At 45.0% G+C, this 27,024-nt stretch overlaps 1 protein-coding gene across 4 annotated transcripts in view; it reads left to right on the top strand.

Annotated features, from left to right (window-relative positions):
• The window catches only part of ETV6 (ETS variant transcription factor 6), a 231,700-nt gene that overhangs the window by 183,294 nt on the left and 21,382 nt on the right, over positions 1-27,024 (top strand). For 3 of the 4 annotated variants that reach the window (XM_032347322.1, XM_032347321.1, XM_032347323.1), the window contains 2 exons: positions 3,276-3,440; positions 15,624-15,758. In XM_032347322.1, the coding sequence (XP_032203213.1) occupies positions 3,276-3,440; positions 15,624-15,758 (300 nt within the window). The remainder of the gene's footprint in view (positions 1-3,275; positions 3,441-15,623; positions 15,759-27,024) is intronic. The other variant, XM_032347324.1, reaches the window with a different exon arrangement.

The following is a 27,024-nucleotide window of genomic DNA, read 5'->3' on the forward strand; positions in this document are numbered from 1 at the left end:
TGAAACCAGACTGCCTGGGTTCGAATCTCAGCCCCTCTCGTTACCCTGACCCTATGACCTTGGGCAAATCCCTTCAATACTCTGAGCCAGAGTTCCCTGATCCAAACCCCTATCTCGTGGGATTGCTGTGAGCAATGCAGTTAAATGAACTTATATTTATAAAGTGCTTACAAGAGTGCTAGATGATAGATGTGCTTAATAAATGACTATTAAGCAAATTAAATGGTCCTAATTAGACAGAGTTGCCTCTGGGTCCACGGCTCTGTTCCATTTAGATGCTGTAATTCCCAGGCCTTAGAGCTATTAGGTTTGAGGAAAAGGGGCTTCTTTTTCCTCAGTCGTTCTAGTGAATTAAAGAGGAAACAGCAGTAGAACTTGACTTTGAACACTAGTTTATCAAGCCTCTTTCCAGAAGCTCGGCAAATGTGTCTACCTTCTCTTTATGCTAAAGGAAGAGTAGTGACTTTGATCAGTGTCCTGGCAGGCCTTGAGCAGGTAGCTAAGTTTGTTGGGGTCACTTTTGTAAACCTGCTAGGATTGCCTTGGTATTCACCGGATTGACGGTGACTCGATGGGTCCCTTTTGCACACGGCCCAGAGCAGCACTCCGGTCGGTTCCCTGGGAGGGGCTTTCCGCAGCGTAGGCTTCAGGGACTGGGCTGTGGGAGACATTAATGGGAAGTGAAAAGAGAAACTGTTGCCCTTCACCAGCAAGGCTGTTTGGAGTGTGTGACTCTTCTTGTATTTAGGGAAAAGATTACTCATGAGTATTTTCTTCCATAGAATATAAAGAACCTCAAATTACTACTTGTGTCCCCCACCCCCTTCTCACCCGCCTCCCTCCGGTTCAGTGAATCTCTGCAGACACTTCAGCATTTTACTCTCATTTCCCCTCCTGAGTGGGATTCGGTTCTGTATTTGCTCTGGCATTCACACTTCCAATAAGCTACCCCATCGTTTTTCCTGTTTCTGACTGAGCATCTTCTGCTCTGTGGCCCACCTACGACCAGGCTCCTTCCTAGGCCAAGCTTCACTGGAACCTCACACTTGGATCCCAGTATCTGGTTGTACCCATGCTGTTTGTGTGAAGGAGGGGAAAGGGAACGTTCTAGTAACAAGTCACTAATCACTGTGCTGTTCCTGTTCAAAGGTGACACCTCTGATGATAGGAAGTAAACATTAAGGATTTTTACCGGTTCAGAAATTGAGATCTTGCAGAACCATCTCAGGGCCACTCCCATTTCACTGCAATTCCAGATATGTTTTCAAGGTCACTGGAAAGAGTGGGGGAACCTTTTATATCCAAGGACCATTTGAATAGGCATTACTTCTTGGCACAGTTAAGAGGCAGAAACAAAACCTTGAACTCGTTAGTGGCTGTCTTTTAGTCTCAAGATCATAGAGCAAGAGCATGCTACATGTTCTTATTTTATGATGACACATTTTTTCTTCTAATGTAAAACTATTAAATGTACAAAACAAGAAGAACTCTTAAATGCCCTTCTCTGATGAGCCCAGCGCCCATAGTTCTTTCTTGGTGCCCTACACGATAGCCTGCTTTAGAAAGGACTTCCCCAGAGCTCAAGGAAGCCAGCTGCCGTTCTTCAAAACTAGACTTTGCAGGGGAGCAGCCACCTGGAAGACAGAGCTAATAGTCATGCCCAGAGGCCCTGGACCTTCTCCAAGAGATCTGAGCTGTTTGTTCCCTTGTCCACCAGGGAGGAAAAGCAGCCCATCTAAGTAAACCAGACAGTTCTTTCTGATGCTTAAGGATGAAAAGGTAACTCTTTCCAGGATCCAGCTAAAGGGCTCTTTGATAGCACACTCGAGTCTCCTTAGCAAGTTTAAGTAACTTACTGGGGAGACCGAATCTCCTCTTAGCAAACCCTGACTCCATTGTATTTGAACTATTAATTCATGCAATATAGTTTTAAAGAATGAAGCTCTGTTGAGCTTCTAGCCTCTTCCAACACGTTTGTTATCATTTGGTCTCAGGACTGCTTTCAGTTCTTAAGAATTATTGAAGACCCCAAGGAGCTTCACTCATATGGATTTTATCTATCTATATTTACCGTATTGGAAATTAAAACTGAGAACTTAAAAAATACTTACTGAAAATAGTAAGTTAAGCTTATATTAGCATTAAGTATCTATTTATGAATATATCTTCCAGAACAACAAAAAATTAGCGAGAAAAGTGGCATTGTGTTTCATTTTTGCTAGTCTCTTTAATGTCTGGCATCATAGAAAATGGCTGGATTCTCATGTCCACTGCAATATCACATGTTATATAGCTTCTAGAAAATCCACTATATACTTATGAATGAATGAGAGTGGGAAAATGTCAGTAACCTCTTAATATTGTTATGAAAAGAGTTTTGACTTCATAGACACCCTGAAAAGGTCTTGGGAACTCTGAGGGGTCCCGAGATCACACTTTGAGAACCACTGTTCTAAAACACTTGAATGATATATCAAAGATTTCTCATAACAGCAAAATGAAATAAAAATATAGACTCACAGGCATCCAGAAAGATCCAGCCTGAGCTACTCTCTTAACCTAAGCTGCAGCCCTCCCTTTGGCCCACTTCTGGTCCTACTCAGAGTCCAAGTACCACCCCCGCCAGGAAGTTCTAACATCAAAAAAGTAGAATGAAAAGGCAGAAGACCTTTTATCCTCACTTTGCCCTCTCATTCCCAGAGGCTAGCCTGATAGTTTCCCAGAGGCTAAGTGAATTGTTCTTCCTGGAAGAAGCTTCAGGGAACACTTCATTATTTGGCAGCTCTCAAAGGTCAAGCCCAGCTCTGGAACATTCTCACTTCAAAAGGACAGTGGGTGACAATCAGCTCAACTGTGATGCTAAGGTCCCCTCCAAAGCACACTGATATCTGTCATGACTCTGAGTCCCCTGCGTGTTTCAGGCCACCGAAGAGCCTCAGCTTTAGGGCATCCCTGGGATCAAGACAGCGTCAGGGGCTGGACAAAGAAGGACCCGGCACCAAGACCTAGGGTCCATTGAAGACGTAAAAAAGGATTTGCCTTATTTTGCCTCTAAATAAATAGTTAATTGGATACCACACTTTGGTACTTACAAATCTTGAGCTTTAACTTGGGATTCAGAGTTGAACATAAAGGCTCTTCAGACATGGACCCTCAATTTTATTAACCATTCAGAAAGCTTTTCCCTTTATTCCAACTGTCTAACTGACAAGACCTTCTCCTCTCTCTCTCTTTCTCTCTCCCTCCCTCTCTCTGCCTTGCTCTCTCTCCAACAGGCTTGCAGCCAGTTTACTGGAGCAGGGATGACGTAGCCCAGTGGCTCAAGTGGGCTGAAAATGAGTTTTCTTTAAGACCAATTGACAGCAACACGTTTGAAATGAATGGCAAAGCTCTCCTGCTGCTGACCAAAGAGGACTTTCGCTATCGATCTCCTCATTCAGGTGAGAGTCTGGACCCCTGACACGTGCTCAGCAGGGACAATCTGTTAGCCGTTGGTTGGTCTTTGCTACCACTCACCGTGCCCAAGAAATCCCCACAGTAGGCCACCAGGAACACAAAGACGATGACCTCAGCTTAATAGAGGAAAGAGCCTGCTGATGTAAGTCAGTCTGAGGGGAAAAGAGGAAGAACTTCCAAATCAAGGGGAAAATTTGAAGGTTGGGAGAAGAAATCTACTTAGGACCTACAGACACTGGGACTTAAGGGATCTAGTTGTGGCCACCAAATCAAGAAGAGAATGCATTCCAGCCCTTTCACTCTGCGTTGCTTCTGATTCTGAAACGTTTGAAAGAGGTGCTTAGGAGTGAGTTTGGGTGGTGAGCTGCTCAGTGAAAACCAAGGACAGAAGAGAAGGGGCTTGAGCCCTGCTAAGGTAGATGGAGTGGGAAGAAGAGACATGAGGGAACAGGAGGTAAGGATGGGGGAAGAAGTGGAGATCCTAGGAGCTATGGCAAGCTTAGAAATATACTCAAAGGGCTTCAAGTGACACCCTTTGAAGTACTGAATTGTGTGAAGTGTTGCATCTTGTAGCTTATAGAAATCCTGCAAAGTGCATGTGGAAGACTTCTCAGGCTCATCTAACTAGGCAGTTTTGTCAAAATAAGGGCCTCTAAAACTCCATGGGAAGATTCGATTCAGTGAAGAGCTTTTGTACCTGCAAAGTGTATTGCTGACCTAGGTAAGACTTCAAATATGCTTTCTAATTTCATTTCTTAAACATTAGGATATTTAGAAGATAGTTATTTGGGAACTCCATATGTGAAAGTGGACCTTTGGTCTGGGATTTATGCGCCCTGAGGGGCTAGTTCATCAAGTACCAACAGACCCTCCTTTCTAGTCTCATTGTGGCCCATTTTGATGTAACTTGTCCGGCAGAGACTCTCTTTGTCTGGACAAAGGGCAAAGATCCTGCGTGAGTTCCTGGCATAGATCCAACGTTCAACCCTTATTTACTCCTGGAGGCCTGCCAGAGGTTAATAAACTAACCGTCACGAGGAAACATCACCATCACAGGGGGTGAGATAAGGATACAGACCAGTATCTCCCCCGCTTTTCCCAATTGCAGCCGACCGTTGATATGAGGAAATGATAAAGGGAAGTTTCCCCCAGAAGTAGAGATGTTATTGAAACTTCAAAGTTTATTATCTCTGAAAAACAGATCATTTTTGAGGTTCTGCCAGGGAATGGTGGAAGACATACCTGAAACATTTTGTCTCAAATCATTGATTCTTTCTGTCGTCTCCGAATAAGAAAACTAGAACGACCATAGACATAAATAAAACTAACCTCAAAGGAAACGAAATAGTTCCTTTTAATTTAAAGCAAAAATACTTACTTTGTCTGATCTCATGAAAACACAAAGGTATACTTAAAGGGGCAAAGTCACCTCTCTGGAGGAAAGAATCTCTTAACTCTTTTTAGTGTGTTCCAGAAAAACCATTCATGTAAGGCAAACAGGGGAAGACACAGTGATGCATTTTGATAGGATTTGACTTAGCCCTTCACCTGGCTTTCCTCTATGAGTCTGTAAGTCTCCCCACCTCCCCCAACATATCTCAGGTACTCCTTTTTGTTGCTGATTTATTTTTTTCCCTAGTGACCTCTGTCCACTTTAGAAACCAGATTCTCTCCGCTCAAAGCTGGAAGCAAAGATGGGCAATAGCCTCCCAGTTATCTCTTGCCATTGTCAGGTCTCTGCCAGAATGGGCCATGCAGAAGGTGGACAGGATCCCACGGTCCAATTAGAGAGAGAGGATTACATTGAACCTAAAGGTAAAGGAAGCTGTAGAGGGAAGAGAGGTCAGGTTACGATGGAGCTTATGAAAGAAGGAATGAGTTGATGTGGTGTAGGAAAGATGGGTAGAACTGAGGAGGTCAGGGGAAGAACATTCCAGGTCCCTGGAGCAGCATCAGCTTAGTGATGGTGAAGTAGTCCATCTGATGAAGGGAAGAGGCAGGAGGCGGGAGGCCAGATGAAGTCAGTGCGCTAGGCTGGTCATGGGGTGCTTAGGCCCCAGTTAAGAGGCAGCAGAAATTCACTTGGTGAGTATGTACTGAGCAAACCCATGCTCCAGTTATAAAAGTATGGGCTAAGGAGATTCAGGGATAGCAGAGGTGATTTTTGGCTGGCTTGTCAAACAAAATCTCCAGGGTGTGGTGGTGGAGCCAGACTTTGAAAGCCTGGAAAGGCAACTGAAGGCAGAGGTAAGTAAAGGTGTTAAAGAAGAACTGTATCAATTGGTGTAGAGAATGGAGTTTAGAGATAAGGCCATGCAAACTTGATCCTCTGTTTAAAACACTGTACATCATCACTCATCACCCCTGCCCAGCTTGTCTGATTGCCGTTTCATATTTGACGTTTTGCTGACCATTTCCAGGAGAGCTTTCCCTGATTCGATCCCCGCTTTCCTGACTGCCCCCTGCCTTCCTCTCCTCCACCTCTTCCCACCCCAGCCTGGGATAGGTGCTGTTCCTCTTTTCTCACAGAGCATACCCTAATTCTGGCATGGCTCTTGACACACACACACACACACACACACACACACACACACACACACACCCATGTTATACATGATTGCTTTCTATTCCGCGTCCCTCTCCTAGAGAAGGAAGTTATTTGGGCAAGGGCTGTGTCTTGTTAAGCTGACTTGCTTCCAGCATTTAGCACAGTGCATGGTATCCAGTTGGTGCTCAAGAAATATTGATTGAATGATGACCCAACACATGACTCCATTGAAGCCCAAGTCAAGAAGTTTGAATTTTATTTTGCAGATAGTAGGAAACCACTAGAAGGTTTTGATCAAGGGAATAATAGAATTGGAGCTCTCCCTTTGGAGCAGACCTTGGCCATCGGTGCATGGGGTGGACATAGGGTCCCTAAAAACAAGAGACCTAGTTAGAATGTTCTTGTGACAGTCCTAATTTGGAGAAACTGAAATCCAGAACAAGATCAAGGAGAGTAAAATAATAGGACTTCAGGGCCAGAATGGTGAGCTAAGATGAGGAGCTCATGAGGAGAAAGGGCTAAGACTCATTTTGGCCAAGGGATGCTACGGCATTCAAAAAGACATGCTCTGTTCTGCAGTTGGAATTCTGAGACCAGAGCCAGGCCAGAGTGGAGAAGAGTAGATGGGAGCATTATTCCCACTACATTGAGCTGGGAGTAAGAGAAATGTATTCTGTAGGTGATTTAATTAATGCATCTACCAGAAAGCATGGACAGAATTTCAAGGTGATACCTGCCAGTGGTGACTGCAAGAAAACTTAACCATAGAACAGGGGGATGCTGTCAGAGGGTTTGGAAACAGAGCCAAGAAAGAGTTAAGAAGACCGTCTCGTGATGTGGCCACATAGCAGGGTAACGAAGGCATGATCTACCTGCCAGCATTCCCCTTAGGTAGAGACAAGGTATAGATAGAAAATCTTTTTTAGCTCTCAGATGCACATTTGCCACTATTTTTCCTGACTTGGGCTTTCTGGTTGAGCATTTGATGTCATAGATGTCCTGAGGCCCAGGTTCTCTACATGGCTTCTCCACAGGTCACAATACTTCATTGGCCCATATTTTCTTCTTCCATAAAATGGAATTTCTACCATATGGATCCTGACCTTCCTTCTACTCTTAGCAGTGCAGCCCAGCTTCAAGCATGAAACAGTGTTCAGCTTCTGTTCAACAGCACAACCTCCTAACCCATAGGCAATGAATAAATACTTTGATCTCCTTCAACCTGTATGCCCTGTAAAACTTATACTTCACCCAGTTCTTTCTGTTTTTCTTTGAATCTTTTTTACTGCCCAAGATGAATCAGCAGCAGCTTCGCACTAGTCATGGGGCTGCTGAAATAAAACAAAAGTATCTGGTTGCCCCGTCACCGTGAATGGATGTTTATAGCTTCCTCCCAGCCTTGTTTCCTGCCTGGCCTCACCCAGAATTATGCTCTCTGTATATGGAAATAACATTCTCCTCAACACAACTCATTTCAAATGTAGAGAGGAAGGAATGGGACCCAGTGAATTATGATTACCTGAAATGTTAATATGTCTTAGGTCCAAATATGGTAGCCTCTCTGAACTCCACATTCTTTGGCCAGTTTGACAAACTGCACTTATCTCATCCATTTCCAGGACATAAGTTCTCCATTTTCAACTCTATAATAAAGCAGGGAACATGCAGAATGTGCTTTAAGTAATTATATTATCTCCAAACTGAAGATCTTAAGGCTGAAGATAAATGGGATATTGTCTTTGGAATATCCTCCCTGTTAAAAGATGTAAGATGGTGAATTCATAACATTTGCAAAGCTAAAGGATAAATGTAAAGTGCCTATAACTTTATAAAATTTTACGTGTACAGGATAATTTTACCTACTCTTTGAGCTACTAAGCGGTTAGTACCTTAAATGGCCTGGGATGATTTCAATTCAAAGGGGTATTTGATTATTTGACTACTTTGAAACTTGAGAAAACACATGAATAAGAAAGAACAGACAAATTAGTGTTGATATTAACTCTTACTTAGAGTTATCCAGTATAAGACATCGAGGTGGAATGGATTTATGTGCGCATTTTTTATGAGAACAACAGCAACAAAACCCAAAAGTTATCTTAATTTAATTCATATTAGACTATTTGTTGTTGCCAAAACATGGGAAATAAGCCCATTTTCAAAGTTCCTTCAAAAAAACAAAAAATGTATGATGGGTTTACTAAGTAAATCAGTCATTTAACATGCCAGAATGTAATTCTGCGAATTATTTCTTCCCTCTCCAATGCACCAAAATCTTTGTTTTTGGGAATATGCTTTGCTTGTGACCTTCAAATATACTGAAATTTTCTTTCAAGGTTGAATGAAAAATACTGATCTTTATCTTCTTAAAGTTCCTCCTTGGACCAACTTGCTTTTTCATTTCTATTAAGCAATGGTAGGTGCACTTGCTGGGTTGAATGACTGGGTCAACAGGCTATTTTAGAATCAAGGTGCAGAATCTGAGGGGATGGGTCACAGAGGAGTGTGGGAGTTGCAGCAGGCATGACCCTTGGTTGAGATACCCAGCACTGGCTCTTTCTTCTCCATCTGTCTGTGAATGGAGCAAAAAAAGAAAAAGAAAGGAAGGAAGAAAAAAATGTACACACATCAGAGAAATGCTTAGATAGGTCAGTTACAGAAAGTCATTTAATTTCTTAGCACTTCGCTTTTCCCATTGGTGAAACGGTGGTGATGACCAACCCCTCTGCCGTACGGTGTGATATTATAATGTGTGAAACATACTTCCTTTAATATGGCGCATGCTTATTTTACAATATTCCTGTTTCCTCACAGGCTTATTGTTTTGTTTCTCTATAGTGTCTCTTTATGTTCCGCATCCAGCTAAAGGCAGTTGTCCTACGGTATCTCTTTCCTAACTGGTTTATTCTTGTCTTAAAGACAATATTCATATTTTCCCACAACCAGCTCCCTTTTTCTCAGGATCTCTGTGTCTCAGACACAGATATCAAGCTAAACCCCAGATACTTATTCCTAAGTAGAAGACTAGCTTATGTTTGTGGTTACAGAGGCACTCTGTATTTAACAAAAAGGCCTGTCATTTCATCAGCCTGCAAAAGTGAATTGAATGGAATTTTCAGAGAATAAGGTTAAACAGAGATGGAAAACCAAGCATTTGCCCAGTTGGAGGAGCCTGTCATGGCCACCAGCAGGACCTCCCTGGGCCAGTGCCTGCCTTGACATTCTCACTGCTGAATTTACCGGAAGGACCTGAGGCCTTGGACTTCATCCTGAACATCTACCATGGGCAGAAAGGACCCAGCAGAGAGAATATGATGACAAATCTGAAACGTATCTCTCCCACCCTCGCACTGTTTTTTTGTTTTGTTTTGTTAACAATTTGGTCAAAAGGAAATTAAAATCTGAATAAAAACAGGAGAGCGAGAGAAAAGAGAAGAGAGTGCAAATTTAAGAATGTGTTACTTCAGATAATCTTCACATGAGGTTATGTGCACAGTAAGTCATCACCCGAGAAATGCAAATATTAAGAATGTTAAAATTCTGCTTTCATCCTACTGAACTTGAGAAGTTAAACATATTGAAACCCCAGGGGAGGGGCCCCGGGTAGCCCTGTAGGTGATGCCGTGCATAGGTCCAGCCTTCGACAGAACAGGGAATGCATAAGAACTTTAAAAGTGATCAGACTCTTTCACTGATAATACCATTTGAAGAAAGTATCCCAAGGACACTGTCTAATGGCGGGGGTAGGGTGGGGATAGATGCCCTTAACAATCCTATTTGTAATTGTAAAAACAGGAAGTGCCCAAGCCACCCACAGTATGGGACTTGCTAAAGAATCTTGGAGAATATGCTGTGGCTTGATGACTATTCATCAATAGTTACTGGTTATACAGGGGCTTGCAGATCATGTTCGGGACCTAAAGATTATCATATAGACAGGTAGAACTGTTTTAAGCAGAGATTGGCACAACAAAGGGCAAAGGGGAAGAGTGGTTGTGGGCAGTGGACTTGGCTGGCGTTCAAGAGCAATGATGGTGACCTGAAGTAAGATGGGATCAGCAGGGAGAGAGGGATGATGCCAGGAGCATGTAGAAGGCAGAGTTTGAGAGTCTTGGTGACTGAGTAGATGTTAGATGAGAGAAGTAGAGGAGTTAAGTAAACATGACTCCTGGGTTTCTGGTCTGAACAACTGGGCATTCACTGTACTAGGAAATACCATGTGGGTTGTAAAGACTTTCACATTCAACACATTAACCGTGTGGTATCTGTAGGTCATGCAAGAGGGAAGTATCTAGGAGATAACTGAAGGTTCTAGAGTTGAGAAGAAATGCCTGGCTTGAGTAGATTTAGCATGGATGGGCTGACAGAGGCCATGGGAGTGGATGAGATTACCGGAGAGAAAGACTAGTGGGAGACCAGGAGCCTTACTGTTACAGGGTGGGAGGAAGTTGAAAGAAAACCAGGAGGGGTAGGAATGTCCCAAGCCATGAAGTATTTTAGAAGGAGGCTGATAGTGAACACTACTGATGAACATTGCTGAAAAGCAGAGTCCCCAAGTACTGACCATTGCCCTCTGGTTTGACCACGAGGAGGTCAGCAGTAGAAGCAGAGGGAAGTGGCAAGAATAGAGTTGGACAGCTCCACGGCCGAGCTTGGCTGTGCTGGGACCAGAGAACCAGGAGGAGTACCTGGAGGGAAAGATGGGAACAAGAGATGGGTGGGTGTGTGTGTGTGTGTGTGTGTGCAGAAAACAGGAAAAACTGGACATTGTTTAAATGCCAGAGGGAAGAATCCCGTAGAAAGGGGTTGAAGATACAATTGTGAACTAGGAGAGAGAGAGAGAGACTGAGCTAGAAATGTCTATGTGAAATGATGTCAGCCGGGAAAACACTTTTTCAATACATATGAATGTGACTTCATGAAACTTGTATAGGCGCTTTAAATACAAAAGTGTTGAAGCAAAGCAAATGGTTTCCAGATTTTTTGAGACACGTCTGTGAATAATTACCAGATCACAAGGGGTGCCATCTATTGAGCCCACATTATCGCAGACGTGGGGCTGGTGCTTGTTCATATCATCTCACTTGATCTTCATATCAGCCCTGCCAAGTCTGTGGTATTATTCTCGGTTGAGACAAAAGAATGTTTCACTAAGCGTGGAGTTAAGCCTCACAGAGAAAGAGTTTTTGCCTGAGGGCTTGCAGCTGACAAGGGGGACCTGGGACCTCTTGCCTCAGAGCCCGGGCTCTTTCCTCAGAAGGAAAGAAATCTTAACCCCACCACCCCTTCCAACAGCATCTGTCTGTTCTCAGTCTTCAGAGACACCAGGAACATTGATAAGACAACTTGTGGCAGGTTTGTTCAGTCTTGCAACTATCCGACGGAAATAGATCACAATACAATAATAGAATTTCTCATTCCCAGAGTGGATGCCTGGCTTTTCACATTGGGATCACCACTACAGAATTACACGTGTGTTTCATCTGTGGGTTTCTGTGTTGTAGACGTGCGTGTTCATCCATGTGCGTGTGTGTGCACGCACCCGGGGGGATATCTAGGTTTTATGGGGCCTGAAGCTTATAAATTGGGGGACACGGATGGTTTTAGGGCTCTTCCCAGGAGTCTATGCGGGTGAAAGCCCTGCAACTCACTAGCTTCCTGGGAGCCCCTGCTCTGTACATACATGTGTCAACGTGAACCATGCACGTGTGCATGAAGATACAGAGAGAAACCAACAATAGGTCTTGTCCCTTCAACAGGAGCCTTGGTTCCCTTGCAACTTTTGCAGTTAGCAGTAGATATTGCTTTTATGGGAAGACAGAGACGATTTACCACGAATCAAATGGGCCAAGAATTTTTTGACAAGTGCCTTTTGAATTCAAGCCAGTGGTCATCAGCTAAGTTAGATATACAGTGCTAGGGCTCATGCTCTTTATTTTCAGCAAGCAAATAAATGTAACTTATTTTTTAATCTTTTTTTATTCCAGAGATCTTTTTGTTAATACTACTTTTTAGATGCGCTCTTCCGTGTAGGTACGAACATTTTCAAGGGTACCCAGAGAACAGCCTTGGGGCTGGAGGGAATAGGAGGCAGTAGAGATGGGAGAGGACGGGGGAGGGGGCACGTCTTTATTTATTTAGAAAACTGTTGTAGACAAGACACATGCTCTGTGTTGTTCCAGAGCCAAGACTAGGAACTGAGGTACACGAGTTTGCAGGGGAGGCCAAGTTCCAACTCAACAGAAGAACTTTCTATCAACTAGAGCCGTCCAAAAATGGTTTGCTTGTGTTTGTGGCCGGCCGCCCATCCCTGGAAGTACTCAGCCAAAGCTACTTCTTGGCAAGGGAAGGGGAGGCAGGGGACTTCTACTAAACACAAGTTCGAGTCGATCTAAGTAACCTCTAGAATCCTTCCTAAGATTCCAAGCTATTATCAGGCACACACTATTACTGCCAAGCACACGTACCCAGGCTGTGCACCGTAAGTTGGTTTCTCCCCCATAGTACTGATGTCTTTGTAAGCCAGCCACATTCCCCAACTGAGCCCCTGGTTGCTGAGGAAACATATGTCTGTGAATGGACTGATCCATCTATGGCCATCATTTACAGTCTTCAGAATCAATTTTTTCCTGGCTTGGGACGTGGGACCTTTTGCCCATGCTCACACCCATTAGCCAGCCATCCCAGGTGGCACTTAGGAATGTTATCTCACTAGTTCTCATCCCGGGCTTATGGTTTAGGGGAGGAACTGGCAGAATTCCATTTGGTTCACCCCTCCCCTGCTTTCTCTTGCACAATGAGACATGAACCTTGTCTGCCCGGCTCCCTTTGCCAGCTTTTGGATGAGAGGCAGAAGAGAGCCAGCACTTAGAGAGTTGGGGGCGGGGGGGGTGCCTATCAGCCCCTCTCAGGGCTTGCCCACCAGGCCCAGGGGAAGAGTTCAGCGGGAGGGGTGCGGAGAAGCCAAGATGGGTAGATGGCCTCGATTAACCTTTGATCTTTCTGCAGGGGGAACAGAACAATGACCATGACCCAGACACTCCTTTGTTCTCCCTAAGAGACTACCTTAAGGGTCTACAGGTCTGTCCTACATGCAGTCATAATATCAATAAGAACAGTGATGATGGCAGGGAGAGCGGAGGTCACAAAAACAGTTCCTGTTTGCTGAGCTCTTGCTGATTGCTAAGCCCCGTGATGAGCTCATCCCTTCCTCACACGGATTCTATAACGTAGATGCTGTTAACATGGCCGTTTTGTAGACCAAGGAACTGAGGCCTCCAGAGGGCAAAGGACATGCCTAAGACCCTAGTCTGACTCCAGAGCCTAGACTCTTCCCCATTCTGCTTTGTGGCCTCGCTTTCTGGATGTGCTTAGAGAAATGGAAACACAAAACAGAAGTGACCTGCCTGGACTTGACTCAGCGAACAGCGGAGCTTCCGGAGCCCCAGGAGTGACCCCTGAGGAGAGGGTGGCATGTAACACATGCAGCAAGCACACCTGCTCTAGGGGCTTCGCCATACTCCCTCATTGAACCCACACAGCAGACTTGGAAGGTAGATGGCCTTTGCATTTCACAGGGAGGTTAGGGACATGTTCAAGGTCACCAGGCCCAGAGGGGCAGAGCGGCCTACATCTGCAAGTCTGTGTCTTCCCCACATCAGCCTGCCTCTCTGAGCGAGCAAAGTTGAACACCCTCACAGACACTAAATTTATATTTCCTGGCCTCCTCTTCCAAAATGGATGCACTAATTACTGGCCATTTTTTTTAGTAATACTAATCATCAGGAACACATTTTTCAGTGTTGCGTTCTCTCTTTCTGCGTACTACCGAAATAAAGCATTGCTCAAAACCACAGGATAAAACCCAGCGGGTGTGAGGCCATGTAAATTAAGGAAAGTTCAGGAAGACATTACACTACACCAAAAGAAACAAAGTGTTGATTAGGGACTTATTTTTGTAAGCGATTAAAATATGAATCATTAAAATAGGACTGTATTTCAGGCTCTGTATCCTCCTCTCGTCAGAGACGACATTACCATGACTACTAGGTTCAGATTAGAAGTGCTCCAAGCTTTCCCAGCTCAGAAAATGCACTCGTGTGTGCCACGGTTCTACCTTCCCTAGAACATTCTTCCAAGCCTGGAGCGGAACCCCTCTGCATCCTCTCGCTCATGTCATCATCAGGAAATGCCCAAATGACATGCTTGCCTTCAGCTCTTTAAAGTCTTCTGCTTTATTGAATCCTAATAATAAATAGTGTCACTAAGTCATACTTAATACCACCCAAACTCGAAGGTGGAGGAAGGAACAAAGTCAAAATAAAGATACCAAGGCACCTAAGGAATCACTTAGAACAGAACATCCTTGAACTTTATTCGGTACAAGGGGTCTGCAGAAAGAAAAGAATCAATATGGAGCGTTTCTCAGGTTCAGACAGAATTTAAAAGAAAAAAATAATTTAGCAATAGCCCAAAATATGCAGTTAAATTAAGTTGTTAATTAAAGTATCTGTTAAAAATGGCTAAAATTAGAGACAAAAGCCCATTATTTGGTACAACTGCTGATTGCATATCTGTATGTGGAAGGGCGTAGGGGGACAGTCAGAAAAGCCTGTGGTATTTTAAAGATTAATCACCCACCTGCATTTTTGAACTTGGATCTAAGCCAGAGGGGTGGGACAAGACCATGGCAGGTTTTGGGGGACTTTTTTGTGGTTTGGGCTTTTTTTTTTTTTCCCTACTTAATTACTCAGTGGACACTTTAAATACCAAATATATCAGAACAGAGGGCCCTAGCTCAGACCAGCCCCTACCAACCTCCTCAAGGGGCTGACATCTAGAGATGATCTTCTGGAGACGGTAGAGCTTTGGAACAATGCCTGTGTGTATTTTTAAAGGAGGTAAGCATCCCAGAATGTGCCAGTTCTTTAGAGGGTATCTTCACCAGTTAGCTCCTCTGACCGGACTTGTGCATTTTTTTTGTCCTCATTCTCTTCCTGCCTGGGATTAGGGTGGGTTCAAAAAGCAATTTTTTTTTTTTTTCCTGTTGGAAGAGCTCTCTGAAACGTTAAAAATTTTCATACTAGTGACTGCATAATCCTTCTTTAGTTAATCTGAAATGCAAGCAAAGATTGAAGAGAATATTTTTTCACAAGAATAATAGCAATAAATTGGAATCATTGAAATGTCCAGTAAAGTCTGGTGCATCCCCGTGATGGGCCCTCATTTTGAAGCTAGTGGAGCAGGAAAAAGAGAGATACAAAACTGGGACAAGCCTGATTCTAACTCTAAAACCATAGTTGGATGGTGGGAATAGGACTTTTTTCTCTCAGCGATAGGATTATGGGTGATTTTTGTTTTCTTTCTGGTTTTTTTTAAAACTTTAAAAAAGTTTTTAAAACTTTTTTCATATATTACTTGCACAGTTTCAAAAGTCCAGTGGAAAAAACAATCACATCCCTCCAACCCTCTGAGTGTCCCCCGTGTGCTCAGGGGGGTGGGTAGCACGTGGACCTGGCTCGCCGTACGTCTTCAGTCCAGCACCACCCAGAGGGTCGAAGCTCAGTCTGTTCACTGAAATATTCCCATTGCTCTAATTCTCTTTCCTTTTTCTTTCCAGGTGATGTGCTCTATGAACTCCTTCAGCATATTCTGAAGCAGAGAAAACCTCGCATTCTTTTCTCACCATTCTTCCATCCTGGAAACTCTATACACACACAGCCAGAAGTCATCCTGCATCAAAACCATGAAGAAGGTACCAGAGGAGGCTTTCCTTTCCTTGCGTGAGGTTTAGACAATCCAAGGGATGCCGTTGTTTATTTGATAAGTTGTTCTTATCCACGTCATTCATTTGTCCTTGAACCCACATGTGTTGAGTGCTCGCTGTATAGAAGACACCAAGGGAAACGCCGAGATGGAAGAGAGGGACTCTTGGTTCTCTTCTTGTCCTAAAGAAATGAGCTACAAGGATGAGTATCAGAGCATAGCTGTAAGAGTCAGTGGGAGGGAAAATTAGATCCCGGCCCAAGCATCAGGGTCAGCCTCATGAAGCAGGCGGTTCTGGAGGCTTCCTTGCTGGCCCAGCAGAGTTCTGGTAAGCAAGGATGAAGTGGGGAGCCCTTCAAGCAGAGAGGACAGGTAGGATGGAGTGAGTCCCTGAAGTAAGAGAGGCCTCAGATGAATTGGGTTATAAGGCTTACCGCCCCCACCCACCCACAACATTTGTTCTGGAAACTGTCAAACAAGAGCGATTTCTCCCAAATAGATAGAATGAAATAAATAAACCCCTGTGAGCCATTCCCCCATTTCAACAGTGATCAACATTTTGCTTTTGCAGAGCTAGTCCAAGCCGGTTATATTGCACCCAGAATGGAGAGGGCTTTGATGAAGGACAGTAATGGTGGAGGGGGGGGTCTTTGAAAATTTGTGAGTAGAGTGTAATAAAAGCTGGGGGAGCAAGACAGACTCAAAGCCCGTGAACTCTGGTGGACCAGGGGTTCCTGCTTTGTGCACCGAAGGCAGTTTCTTACAATGTGATCAGCCTAGGTGCCTACGTCAGATGTGCCTGGTAAGCCCCGGCAGTCCAAAAGGCACCGATAGGAAACAGAAACAAAAGACCAGACTTGAACAGTGCCTCTGGACATCATTCCAAAGCATGTGTTTGAGTGCAGATCTAGGTTCTTAAAATCTTCCTTGGTGCAGCGATGCCTTGTGCCTCCGAGAAGCGTGATGATCATTTGCGTGCTGCTGGGTTAGACAACAGACCTGGGGACACAGAGTAACACTTCTCAATGTGTCCTTTCTCTTAGGACCGGATTTCTCGGGGCCTCCAAGCCTGGTTCCTTGGGGTGTTTCCTTACATTGATTGCGTCTCTTCAAGAGCAGGGCCCATATTTTTGTTTTGTTTTGTTGTTGGCAAATTAAAAAATGAGAAGTTATTTGTTTTCTTAATTAACACTTCACAAAAGAGAGCCTGACTCCGGGCGACCGCCATCCTTTCCTTGTGCCAAGTGGCTCACAGCAGGCCCCCTTGCTTTCGTGAGGGAGAATAAACGAGTGGCTCTTGCCTGCTCCCTGCCTGTTTCTCTCATCCTTTCTTCCCCCGGCTTTACCCTTGCTTAATTTAGCAGCTGCCTCCCCTTCCCACCATCCCCCAATTCGGTTTCTCTGTTCTTTTACTCTTCCTGCCATGTACATTTCCGGCTTGCATAATAGCCAACATCTATGCCAGAAAAGAGGAGGTGGGTTTACTGAAGCTTGACATTAAGGCAAGAATCATATTACGTAGCTTGCCTCCTTGGATACAAAAGGTGTGTGATGGGCTTTTTTTTTTTTCTTGTCCTCCTGTCTCTCTCTCCTGTACTCATTATTTAAAAAAAAAAAAAAAAAAAAAAAAATCACATTTGGAATTCCTAGTCCTCTTTTTATTCCCAGATGCATTTGGAAGCTTACGGTCTCTCACTGCACATGCTTCCGCCTTGAATTGACTCAGAAGTAGGTGTTTGTTGGTGTTCTCGTTTGCGGGAGCTAATCAATAGAGAAAGCCGGGCTGACTCTCAGAGCTACCCTCAGACCAAATAAATACAGATGTGCTGCTTCGTGTGCCATAACAAGCTTTGTATGCTCTCGAGCGTTAGGATGTCAGTGGCGGTGACTCCGTAGGTAAAAGGATGATGCTAATGAGACCAAGGTCAAGGGCTTCATCACCCTGGGGACCAGTGAGCTCGGCCTCAGAGCCAGCTCTTAAAAGTAGCGTGTTCTCAGAGACCATTCTTTAAAGCCATCAGCCAGGACTCAAGACCGGAGAGTCCATGCCTGTTTAGACACGGCGCATTCTCAGGTGAGCAGGTGGACACGTGAGAAAGGAAGTTTAGGTCTTTGTTAGATGGTATCAGTGGAGAAGAGCTGTGCGGGGCACGGAGGTGACATGCACAGGCCACCTGTCACCCGACTACCCGTGATGACAAGGGGACCCTTCAGAGAGGAGAATCAGCCAGTACGAGGTCCCTACTTCCAGAAACCTCCACCTCATTCCTTTTTCTCCACCAAAAAGAAAAACTATCCAGCTCAACGTGACTGGTCTGTAGAATTAATGCCACTTCCTTGTGAATGGTAGAACACTAATATGGACATTTGTGAACATACAGAAAGATCCTGGAAAAAAAAAAAAATCTGTAACGTGAGATTATACACATTGAATATGCTGTCCCTTGGGGTCTGTTCCACATCACTGGGGGCACAGTCCTTTGTAAAAGTGTGTTGCCATTGACCTGACACAGAGCTAGTATGACAGGAAGGAGAGCAGGAACATTCCAGAGGAGAGCAGACGTGGCCCCTCAGCAGCCTGGCACAGTGAGACATGCAGAGGGACGTGCAAAGACAAAGCCTCATTTACCCCTTCCCTGCGACTGCCCCTCATCACGGCCGCTGACTTAACCGGTTCAGACATTCATCATTTCACAACGGTAATTGAGATCCCAGTCCAAATATATCTTGTTGAATCTAACAGCAGTTCCCCACACAGCCCCTGTGAGTGCCTGACATTGAAATCTCACCGTCCTCCCAGGCAGCCGTGTGGCAGTGCCCGGAGGCAGGAAGTGGCTTCAAGGTTCCCCTCCAGACTCTGAAGGGTGAGGTGGGCTATCCCACGAAAGCCAGTTACCCTTTCTTTTGTAAACAGTCGTTAATCTCTGTGTTATACACGATTCTGAAACCGTGTGGTGCCTGGGGTGCAGCAGTTGTCCACTGACCGCCCAGATCTAGGAGAACCAGCATGGGCACCCTCTTCCCTAACTGACTTTTGAGAATAGAATGCAGTATTCTACAAGGAAGGCAGCCTTGGAATCTTTCACCCATACCGAGCCACTGTGGCAGGGAGACAGGATTCCTCCAGCAGGTAAGCCGGGCAATAGGCACAAAGCAGAACCACCCCGGACCACCTGGCAGGCACAGTCAGCTTCGATCATATTTTTTAAAGGATGGGGTTTGGAAGTTGGGAAACCAGGCTCGAATCCTCTATTCTGCCAGAACAAAGTGTAAGGGCAGACTTTCTCTTCTCTGGCCCTCAGTTTCTCCAGTTGTGAGACAGGGGTTAGACCAAATGTTCTCAGATCTCCTACACTCCCAAATCCTACATTCCCTCCAAAGTCTGGGTCTCTCTGGGTGATCGGAAGATGAATGGACCCATTCTCTACCTACCATCAGGGCCTTGGGCAACTAAAATCCGGAAAATCTAAAGTGTTTCGCTTGGTGTTGCTCAGAATCAGTGAAACATCTCTTCCGTCCTCCCTTGTCTCACCTTCCTGGGACCTGCTGGTAATATTACCCCTGTTAGTGGTCAAACCAAGACTGGCACCATCCCTTTATCTCATGACCGAAATCCAAGTGGATTCCTTTTCTTTTATTGTTATGCCTCATTTTATCTGCATAATATGAATGAGTTAGATGTTAGGTAGATAGTTTTATAGGAAGGAGACAAAACCAAAAAATGATACTGTTTCTTTCACCAAAATGAGGAGGTAAAACATCTTTAGAAATTACAGATCAGCAAATGATGATAAAATAAATATATTTTGTCACCCACAGTTACAATATCAACTACTTTTGACACCTTAGATTCTAAAATCAGTTACTTCTAGCTCCTTTGGAATAATTACAAGAAAGGTTTGGCCCCTAAGTATATATTCGATCTCCAGTAGCCCTACTGGTGTTAAAACTACTTGCATATGATTCCCTAAAAGCTCATTGAGCGATACAAAATATGCTTCCAGTTGAGCTAGTCTCCAAATGGGGCCAGCTCCACAGAGTTACCCTGTCGGACTGGACAGGCCCCAGTCCACAGAGCGAAGGAACAAGAGTCGCGTTGATCCTATGCTCTCATCCCAGGACCCCTTGGGGGACCCCCTTATAACATACATCAGCTCTCTAGACACACCCTCTCGTGTGTCTATCTAAGAGAGTGGGAGGTGATTTTTAATCACTTTCATTTGGAAATATTCACACATGCAGTGTCGTGATTGTTTCTGCAACAGTGGATACCCTTTGAAGACACATGTGTTGCTCGGGGGGGAGCTCTGTCACTTGGTGGACATGGAAATCATAAGTGAGATGATAGTGAGAACCTTCAAGCACCAAAACAGCAGACCTCAGTTCTCTATCCAGCCATACATGGAAATGGCCCAGAGAATAGAGGAGTCATTTCTTTGTGGGGAGCAAGGAGGTGCCATGCATTCTGCAATAGCCCAGGGATTTTCATCTTTGGGGTTGCTTTATTGAGGGAAATATTTCCCCTCCACCCCCAATCCCCTCTACTGCCAAATCCAAGTGCCCAAAGACTGCTTTGGAGGAAGGAAATCTTACACAATTTTAATGAGATAATTAAAGAAGATGAGGTGTGTGGATTTGCTTCGTAGGAACAAAGTAATAGCTAACATTTATGGTGTGCCAGGCCCTGTTCTAAGCTCTTAGGTGTCCAGATCACTTCATCTTCATAACTACCCTATAAAGAAGGTACTGTTATCCCCATTTTACAGATGAGGAGACAAAAGCTAAGAGCCTCCAGATCACATAGCCTACCAAGTAGCAAAACTGAGACTTAGCCCTGGGTCCACTTAGCTCTCATGCCCATGTCCATTCCATTGCAACAGGAATGAGCCAACCAAAATAGCATTTTTGTTCATCTGTTTTGTGCAAACACCCTGAAAACAGGACAAAATACGGAGCAGTGAGTGGAATTGGGGAGATTAAGAGGCCAAGCCAGGTCCCCTGACCAGGATGTGGTATGGCAGATGCCAGCAAACCTGCTTATAATTTTTCTGCCTCATGGTACTGGAACCTGGCAAATCTAAACAGACTAGCAAAAAGGTCAAAGATCACTTTTTTTTTAATTTATTTATTTCAGGGTGTCTGGGTGGCTCAGTTGACTGAGCCACTGCCTTTGGCTCAGGTCATGGTCCCAGAGTCCTGGGATTAAGTCCCATATCAGGCTTCCCCTGCTCTGCAAGGAACCTGCTTCTCCCTCTCCCTCTGCCTGCTACTCCCCCTGCTTGTGCTCTCTCCATCTCTCTCTCTCTGTGTCAAATAAATAAATAAAATTTAAAAATTTATTTTATTTATTTGAGAGAGAACTCACGCAGGGGAAGAGCAGAGGGAGAGGGAGAAAGTCCCAAGCACAACTCTGTACTGAGCGTGGAGCCCAGCACAGGGCTCGATCTCCCAACCCCAAGATCATGACCTGAGCCGAAACAAGAGTTCAGACGCTTAAGCAACCGACCCACCCAGGTGCCCCATCAAAGATGACTTTGGAGACACCAGTGTACGTCTGCCATTCATAGTGTCAAAAACTCACGCTGATTCGGAGTGAATTAACCCACTGTGGATCTGTGACTGCCTCTGAATGAATGGACTTAGCATAAAGAAAATACCCCAGCCCGTGAGAAATGTGAGTTCAGAGTCTGGCACTGGCTTCTGAGAGCAGAGGCTGTCCTCCCCCTTGGGAACCAGCTGGGTGCTGGTCACTCCTTGGGAGCTGATCCTTCAGTATAGCTCCTAAAGAGGCACCAGAGTAGATAAAGTTTGGAGCTGATCCAGGCAACCTGTTACAGGTGGTTGTAAAAACTTCCTTGAATCTCCAGTCTTGCTGGGATCATATTGACAATTAAAGTGTCAAGGAGGGGCACCTGGGTGGCTCAGTCAGTTAAGCGTCTCCTCTTGGCTCAGGTCATGATCCCAGGGTCCAGGGATCAAGTTCCGCATCAGGCTACCTGCCCCCTGGGAGCCTGCTTCTCCCTCTTCCTCTGCTTGCCGCTCTGTCTGCTTGTGCTCTGTCTGTCAAATAAATAAATAAATAAAATATTTTAAAAAAAAAACAAAAAGTCAAGGAGGCCATTGGCTGAGCTTTGACATTGATGTTAGTCTCATATCGCGTTAATATGGAAAATGCCCTCAGAGCAATAGCTGTCACAGAGCAAGTACTCACTAAATGTTATTCATTACCATTATTTGGTATCTCTCACCATTGTTGGGTTGAGATTTTTTCCTTCGTCTTCTTTTAAACCTAAAACAATATTGAATGGTGATTAAAGACACAAAACATTTCCCACCTTAGCCACTTTCAAGCTTTCGTGCAGTTCAGGAGTGTTAAGTATATTCACATTGTTGTGCAGTGGTTGGTTTTATTTCCTACCTCCAATCCCAGTGTTCCAAACTATTCCCATTCTCGTGACCAAGTGCACTTTGTGCAAACACCGCATGTGTGCGTCCCGGAAGTCGGATGGGCCCGCTGCCTACCCACGCCGTGATACCAGGACTCTCCTTCATGGATGAACCAGGTCCCTCTGTTCCATTCTGTGGGAAAACATCAAAAGTGCCCCGCTTGGGGCCCAGCCATTTTGAAAAGGAGCAATGTTTATGCTTTGGTACCCCGCGGTACCTGGCACACGGTAGACCCTCCATGACCCTTTTGGGAGACGTGTGTCTCCTCTCACACGCAAGAACCCTAAGATTAACCTTTTGTGCCCACTTTCAATTCAGGCATTCTTGGATCTGGCTGGAGATAATGAGGTTCCAGCAGACTAAGACCAGGCCCTGATCTTGACTTCCTGTTTCCCCAGGGCACCAGGTACCACCACTTCCCCTCGCTCCCCACTTCTACTCCTCCTCTAACTCCTCCACGCCTCTCTAGGGCCTCTTCTTCCTGCCTCACTTCCTGTATTTCAGAGTCTGGGGCAGCATGACCTTTTACCCTCTGACCCTTGTCCCCAGATGTGGCATTTCATTGTGATGGGAAAGTGTGGGGGCCCTGGGTTGATGGCCAGAGCCTCTTCATCCATTAGAAGGGGGCCTCAGTGTGCTTCAGGGTGGACCTGTTCACTTTCCTGCCTCCTCTGGCTTCCTCCAGTCCCATAGAGGCTACTTTTAGCCCAGGCGCTAGCTAGCTCCTTGAAGCCAGAAGTTTCAGCGCCAGAGATCCCTAATATGCATGACTAACTCTCCCCAGGTAGCCAGGAAGTTTTCAAGAAACTTCCTGGTTCCCCTGGGGAAGTGCTGTCTGAGCCCTTTGAGATAAGGGGCCTGGGGCAGTTTGGGTTCACCTCCAGAACAGGAAGCCCTCTGTGATCTCGCTCTTTCCCCTCTCCAGGGCTCCCACTGATCTCTGTCACCCTGAGCCCCTCCTTATAAATGATTCACAAGGTTTACCCCACATGTCTAACTGGCTCATTTGAAATCGGGCCCATTGATTTCTTCATTCAGTTCTCTTGCGCGGCCCCTGTTGAGACCGAGGCCAGGCAGACTTGCTCCTGGGCTCTCTGGCACTGAGCTGTTGGCCGAGGCTAGAACACCGGGAGGCTGTCTCCCCCACGCCCGCCCCCCACCCCAGGAATACAGATTAAGATGCAGAGTCCTGCAAGTCACCCACTTTGTTGCCTTCAGCCCGTTTTTCAGCAAGTGCTTCTAAAACCAGGAGCTCACCTGGGGTTTATTGGTGACGAGCTCATATATCTGTGAATCGTAGACTGCAGCCCCCGGTGCTGTTCTTCTTGGGCCCTCCAGGGAATGCAGGGACCTTGGCAACTTGCTGAAGTGCGTGGGCTGAATGGGCAGGCAGAGGGACTGGAGGGTCTCAGTGGAACCTCATGGAAATGGAGCGTGGGGCAGAGCTGGGGGGTGTATTAGCGTGCTTTGGCAGCCGTAAGGGGGTGGGGCTTAAACAGAAATGTATTGTCTCACAGTTCTAGAGGCTGGAAGTCCAAGATCAAGGTAAGGGTGGGGTCAGTTCCTTCTGAGGGCTGGGAGATAGAATCCGTTCTGGGCCTCTCTCCTAGCTTCTGGTGGTTTGCTAGGCATCTTTGGTATTCCTTGACTGGTAGATCTCTGCCTTCACCTTCACATGGCATACTCCCTGTGATGGACTCTTAATTCAGCACCTTTTGCCTTTGTGTGTGTGTGTGTGTGTGTGTGTGTGTGTGTGTGTGTGTGTTTTGTTTTGTTTTTAATGTGTCTGCCTTCTCCATTAGACTGCGATATCCTTGATATCATATTACAAATATTATCCTTGTGTGGCAAAACATTCCCCTTCCAGCCATGCAGTCTGTGCCTGTCTACATGTCCAAATTCTTCTTTAAGTAAGGACACCAGTTATATTGAATGAGGGGCCCACCTGATTCTTATATGACCTTGGCTTAAGTAATGAAATCTGCAATGACCCTATTTTAAATAAGGTCACATTCTGAGGTACAAGGGGGTTGGGACTTCAGCATATGGATTGAGGGGTGCGGGGTGAGGCCGGAAGCACAATTCACCCCATAACAGGTTGGGGACAGAACCTAAGTGTGTGTAGAAAGTCTATTCTGAACTGCAGCTGAAGGCCTGGAGCATTTAGTTCTTTGTATTGTTTGTGGTTCCCACTAGTCTTTTACAAATTCATGCTGGGAAGTGGTTCCTTCCAGAAGAATGTGGAACACGGTGGACTGAGGCCGATGAGTAAATTACCTGCTGGCTTGATTTGCATCTCCCGGACTAACTACTCTTCTCACCATCCATGGCCTTAGGGAAAGCGAGGTGGTGGAAATGTGATCCTGGGAAATGTGATCCTTCTTTGTGAGTTAGAAGCTTGAGCCTTTGCTCTACCCTGGATATTTCCTACTTAAAGCCCACAATTTTAACCAAAGGCAGTTTTTGTTGGTTTAAGTTTACTAGTTATTCATTCTTTACAACCTGATTAAATTGGGTCAAATTTTGATGACTTTCAAATAGACAAACTTTCCTAATAAGCAAAAGGAAAGAAGACAAGAAAAGGCATCCTTTTTTGCAATCCTCACACTGAAAGCCCTAATTTATTTGGGGCTGTTTCGTGGCAAGAAAGGATTTTTTTTTCGTATCTAAAAGAGGCCCACAAAGAGAAGGGTTTGGGGGTTAGAAAACACTTTCAACCAGAACGGGTTGCCTAGTAGTCCGAGGTTCTTCTCCCCACTTCTCTCCATGCCCACACTGACTACTTCACGCGTGGCTTTACCCTCCCTCTTTCTTGCGCATTTCCCTCCCATATCAAGACCTTCAGACCGAGGGCAATGTGGATAATTTCCCAGCTCTCCAGCTGGGCAATTCACCAAGAACAAACCCAGACATCAAGGCCAGACCAAAAAAATCTTCTTGTTTTAGACAGAAGACTCCTACATCTGGGGGATTTAATGCACCCACTGTCCGCTCAGTGCATTTCCTGTGTCCGGAGCTTCTCTGCCTGCCGGCTCTGGTCTCATAAGTTTCCACATGCTGCTGCCAACTTCTAATAACAGGGGCAGCAGGGTAGGAACGTCAGCGCCTACTCCGTACGTGGGTGCATGCTTTGCAAACTGAAACAAAGCCGGGAAGCTCTCATTGCAGGCCTTTCAGCCTTGACAGTGCTTGTGCCCAGACCACCAGGAGCCTGGAATTAAATACCCTTGGATCCAGTTCTCTACCATTAATGTTATCAACTTCATCAAGTACTTCCTCTTTGAGTGGTGTCTGCAGAGAAGTAAATAAATCAAGCTTCTCCAAGTCCTGTTCCTGCCTGGACCCTGAGTCAAAAGTAAAATCTGAGTTGGATTATCCAGAGCTCTGTCTCCTTCCTTCATTGTTCCCAAAGATCTGGGCAGGAACAGAGAGTGAAATCTCTCCAGGACGTTACATCAGTTCCTCTTTTACCCTTGGCATGGAGATCCTTCCTCTCAGAGTCCACCCCGACTTCCTAAGGCTTGCCCCGAGTGCACACCCATACCCTGAGCCTTGAAGCCCAACACATCAAAGAGAGCCTTCACGTGACCAGACTCCTGGCCAACGCCCGTGTCTGTTTTGAAATTTGTAAGACAGGAAATGGATTCAGGAAATAGGGTTTTTCAGTACATGGTCTTCATCAACCTTAAGCATTTTTAAACCTTAATAAGCTTTTAAGTGAAGGGAGATAGTCTGTAAATAGCATTTAGAAGAAAATGCACAAAACTTGAAAACACAGCTGTCTTAGGTAGTTGCTTATCATGATCATGTTCTGTGACAGAGAAGAGATAAATTCGTTTTGGGGGACAGCAGAGTTAAGGTCCGTCATAGCCATGAAAGAAAACTTGCCCTCATCCCCAAAAGATGGTAGGTCATTTCTATCATGCTCATGATCTCAGGCATTAAAATGAACTATATGGGCCTAATCAGTGACCGTATCCTGTAAGCATTTATTTGCATTTGGGTTTAAGTGAAGAATTTAGTACTTGTTATCCTAATCTTTATCCTTGCAAGGTTGACTGAGTTCTTTAAAAAAAAAAAAGGAAAAACATTTTTTATAGTGGAAAATATCAAACTTAGGCAAAACTAGAGGGAATTATTTAATGAGCCACCACGTAGCCATCACCAGCTTCAGTGATCAACTCATGACCAATCTTGTTTCCTCTGTGCCCATACTCTCTGCTTCACGATCACGAATTAATTTAAAGCAAATTCCAGATACATAGTTTCATCTGTAAATATATCAGTACAGGTCTGAAAAGAGAAGGACCCTTTATAAAATTGTAATCACAAAGTTATCATATCACCTGAAAACTAACAGTTCTTCAATATCATCAAATGTCTTATTAATGTTTACATTTTCTCCAACTACCTCACATGTGCTTTTACAGTTTCCTTGAATCAAACAAGGGTCTATACATTGCAGATGATTGATGTATCTCTTAATTCCCTTTCAGTCTGTGGGTCTCCATCCATATCCTTCTTGTGTACATGCTTGCGTGCACTCTCGATTTCTCTCTAGCTGTTTAAAAAAGAAGTTAGCCACAATTAGTATAGCTTTTCCTGTGTACATAGTGTATCTTTTTTCCCCCTCTGATTGCTTTCAGGATTATCTTTTTTTTTTTTTTAAGATTTATTTATTTATTTATTGGACAGAGCGAGAGAGATCACTAGTAGGCAGAGAGGCAGGCAGAGAGAGAGAGGGGGAAGCAGGCTCGCTGCTGAGCAGAGAGCCCAATGCACGGCTCGAGCCCAGAACCCTTAGATCA

The sequence above is a fragment of the Mustela erminea genome, chromosome 6 (assembly GCF_009829155.1).
Source record: "Mustela erminea isolate mMusErm1 chromosome 6, mMusErm1.Pri, whole genome shotgun sequence".
Lineage (NCBI taxonomy): Eukaryota > Metazoa > Chordata > Mammalia > Carnivora > Mustelidae > Mustela > Mustela erminea.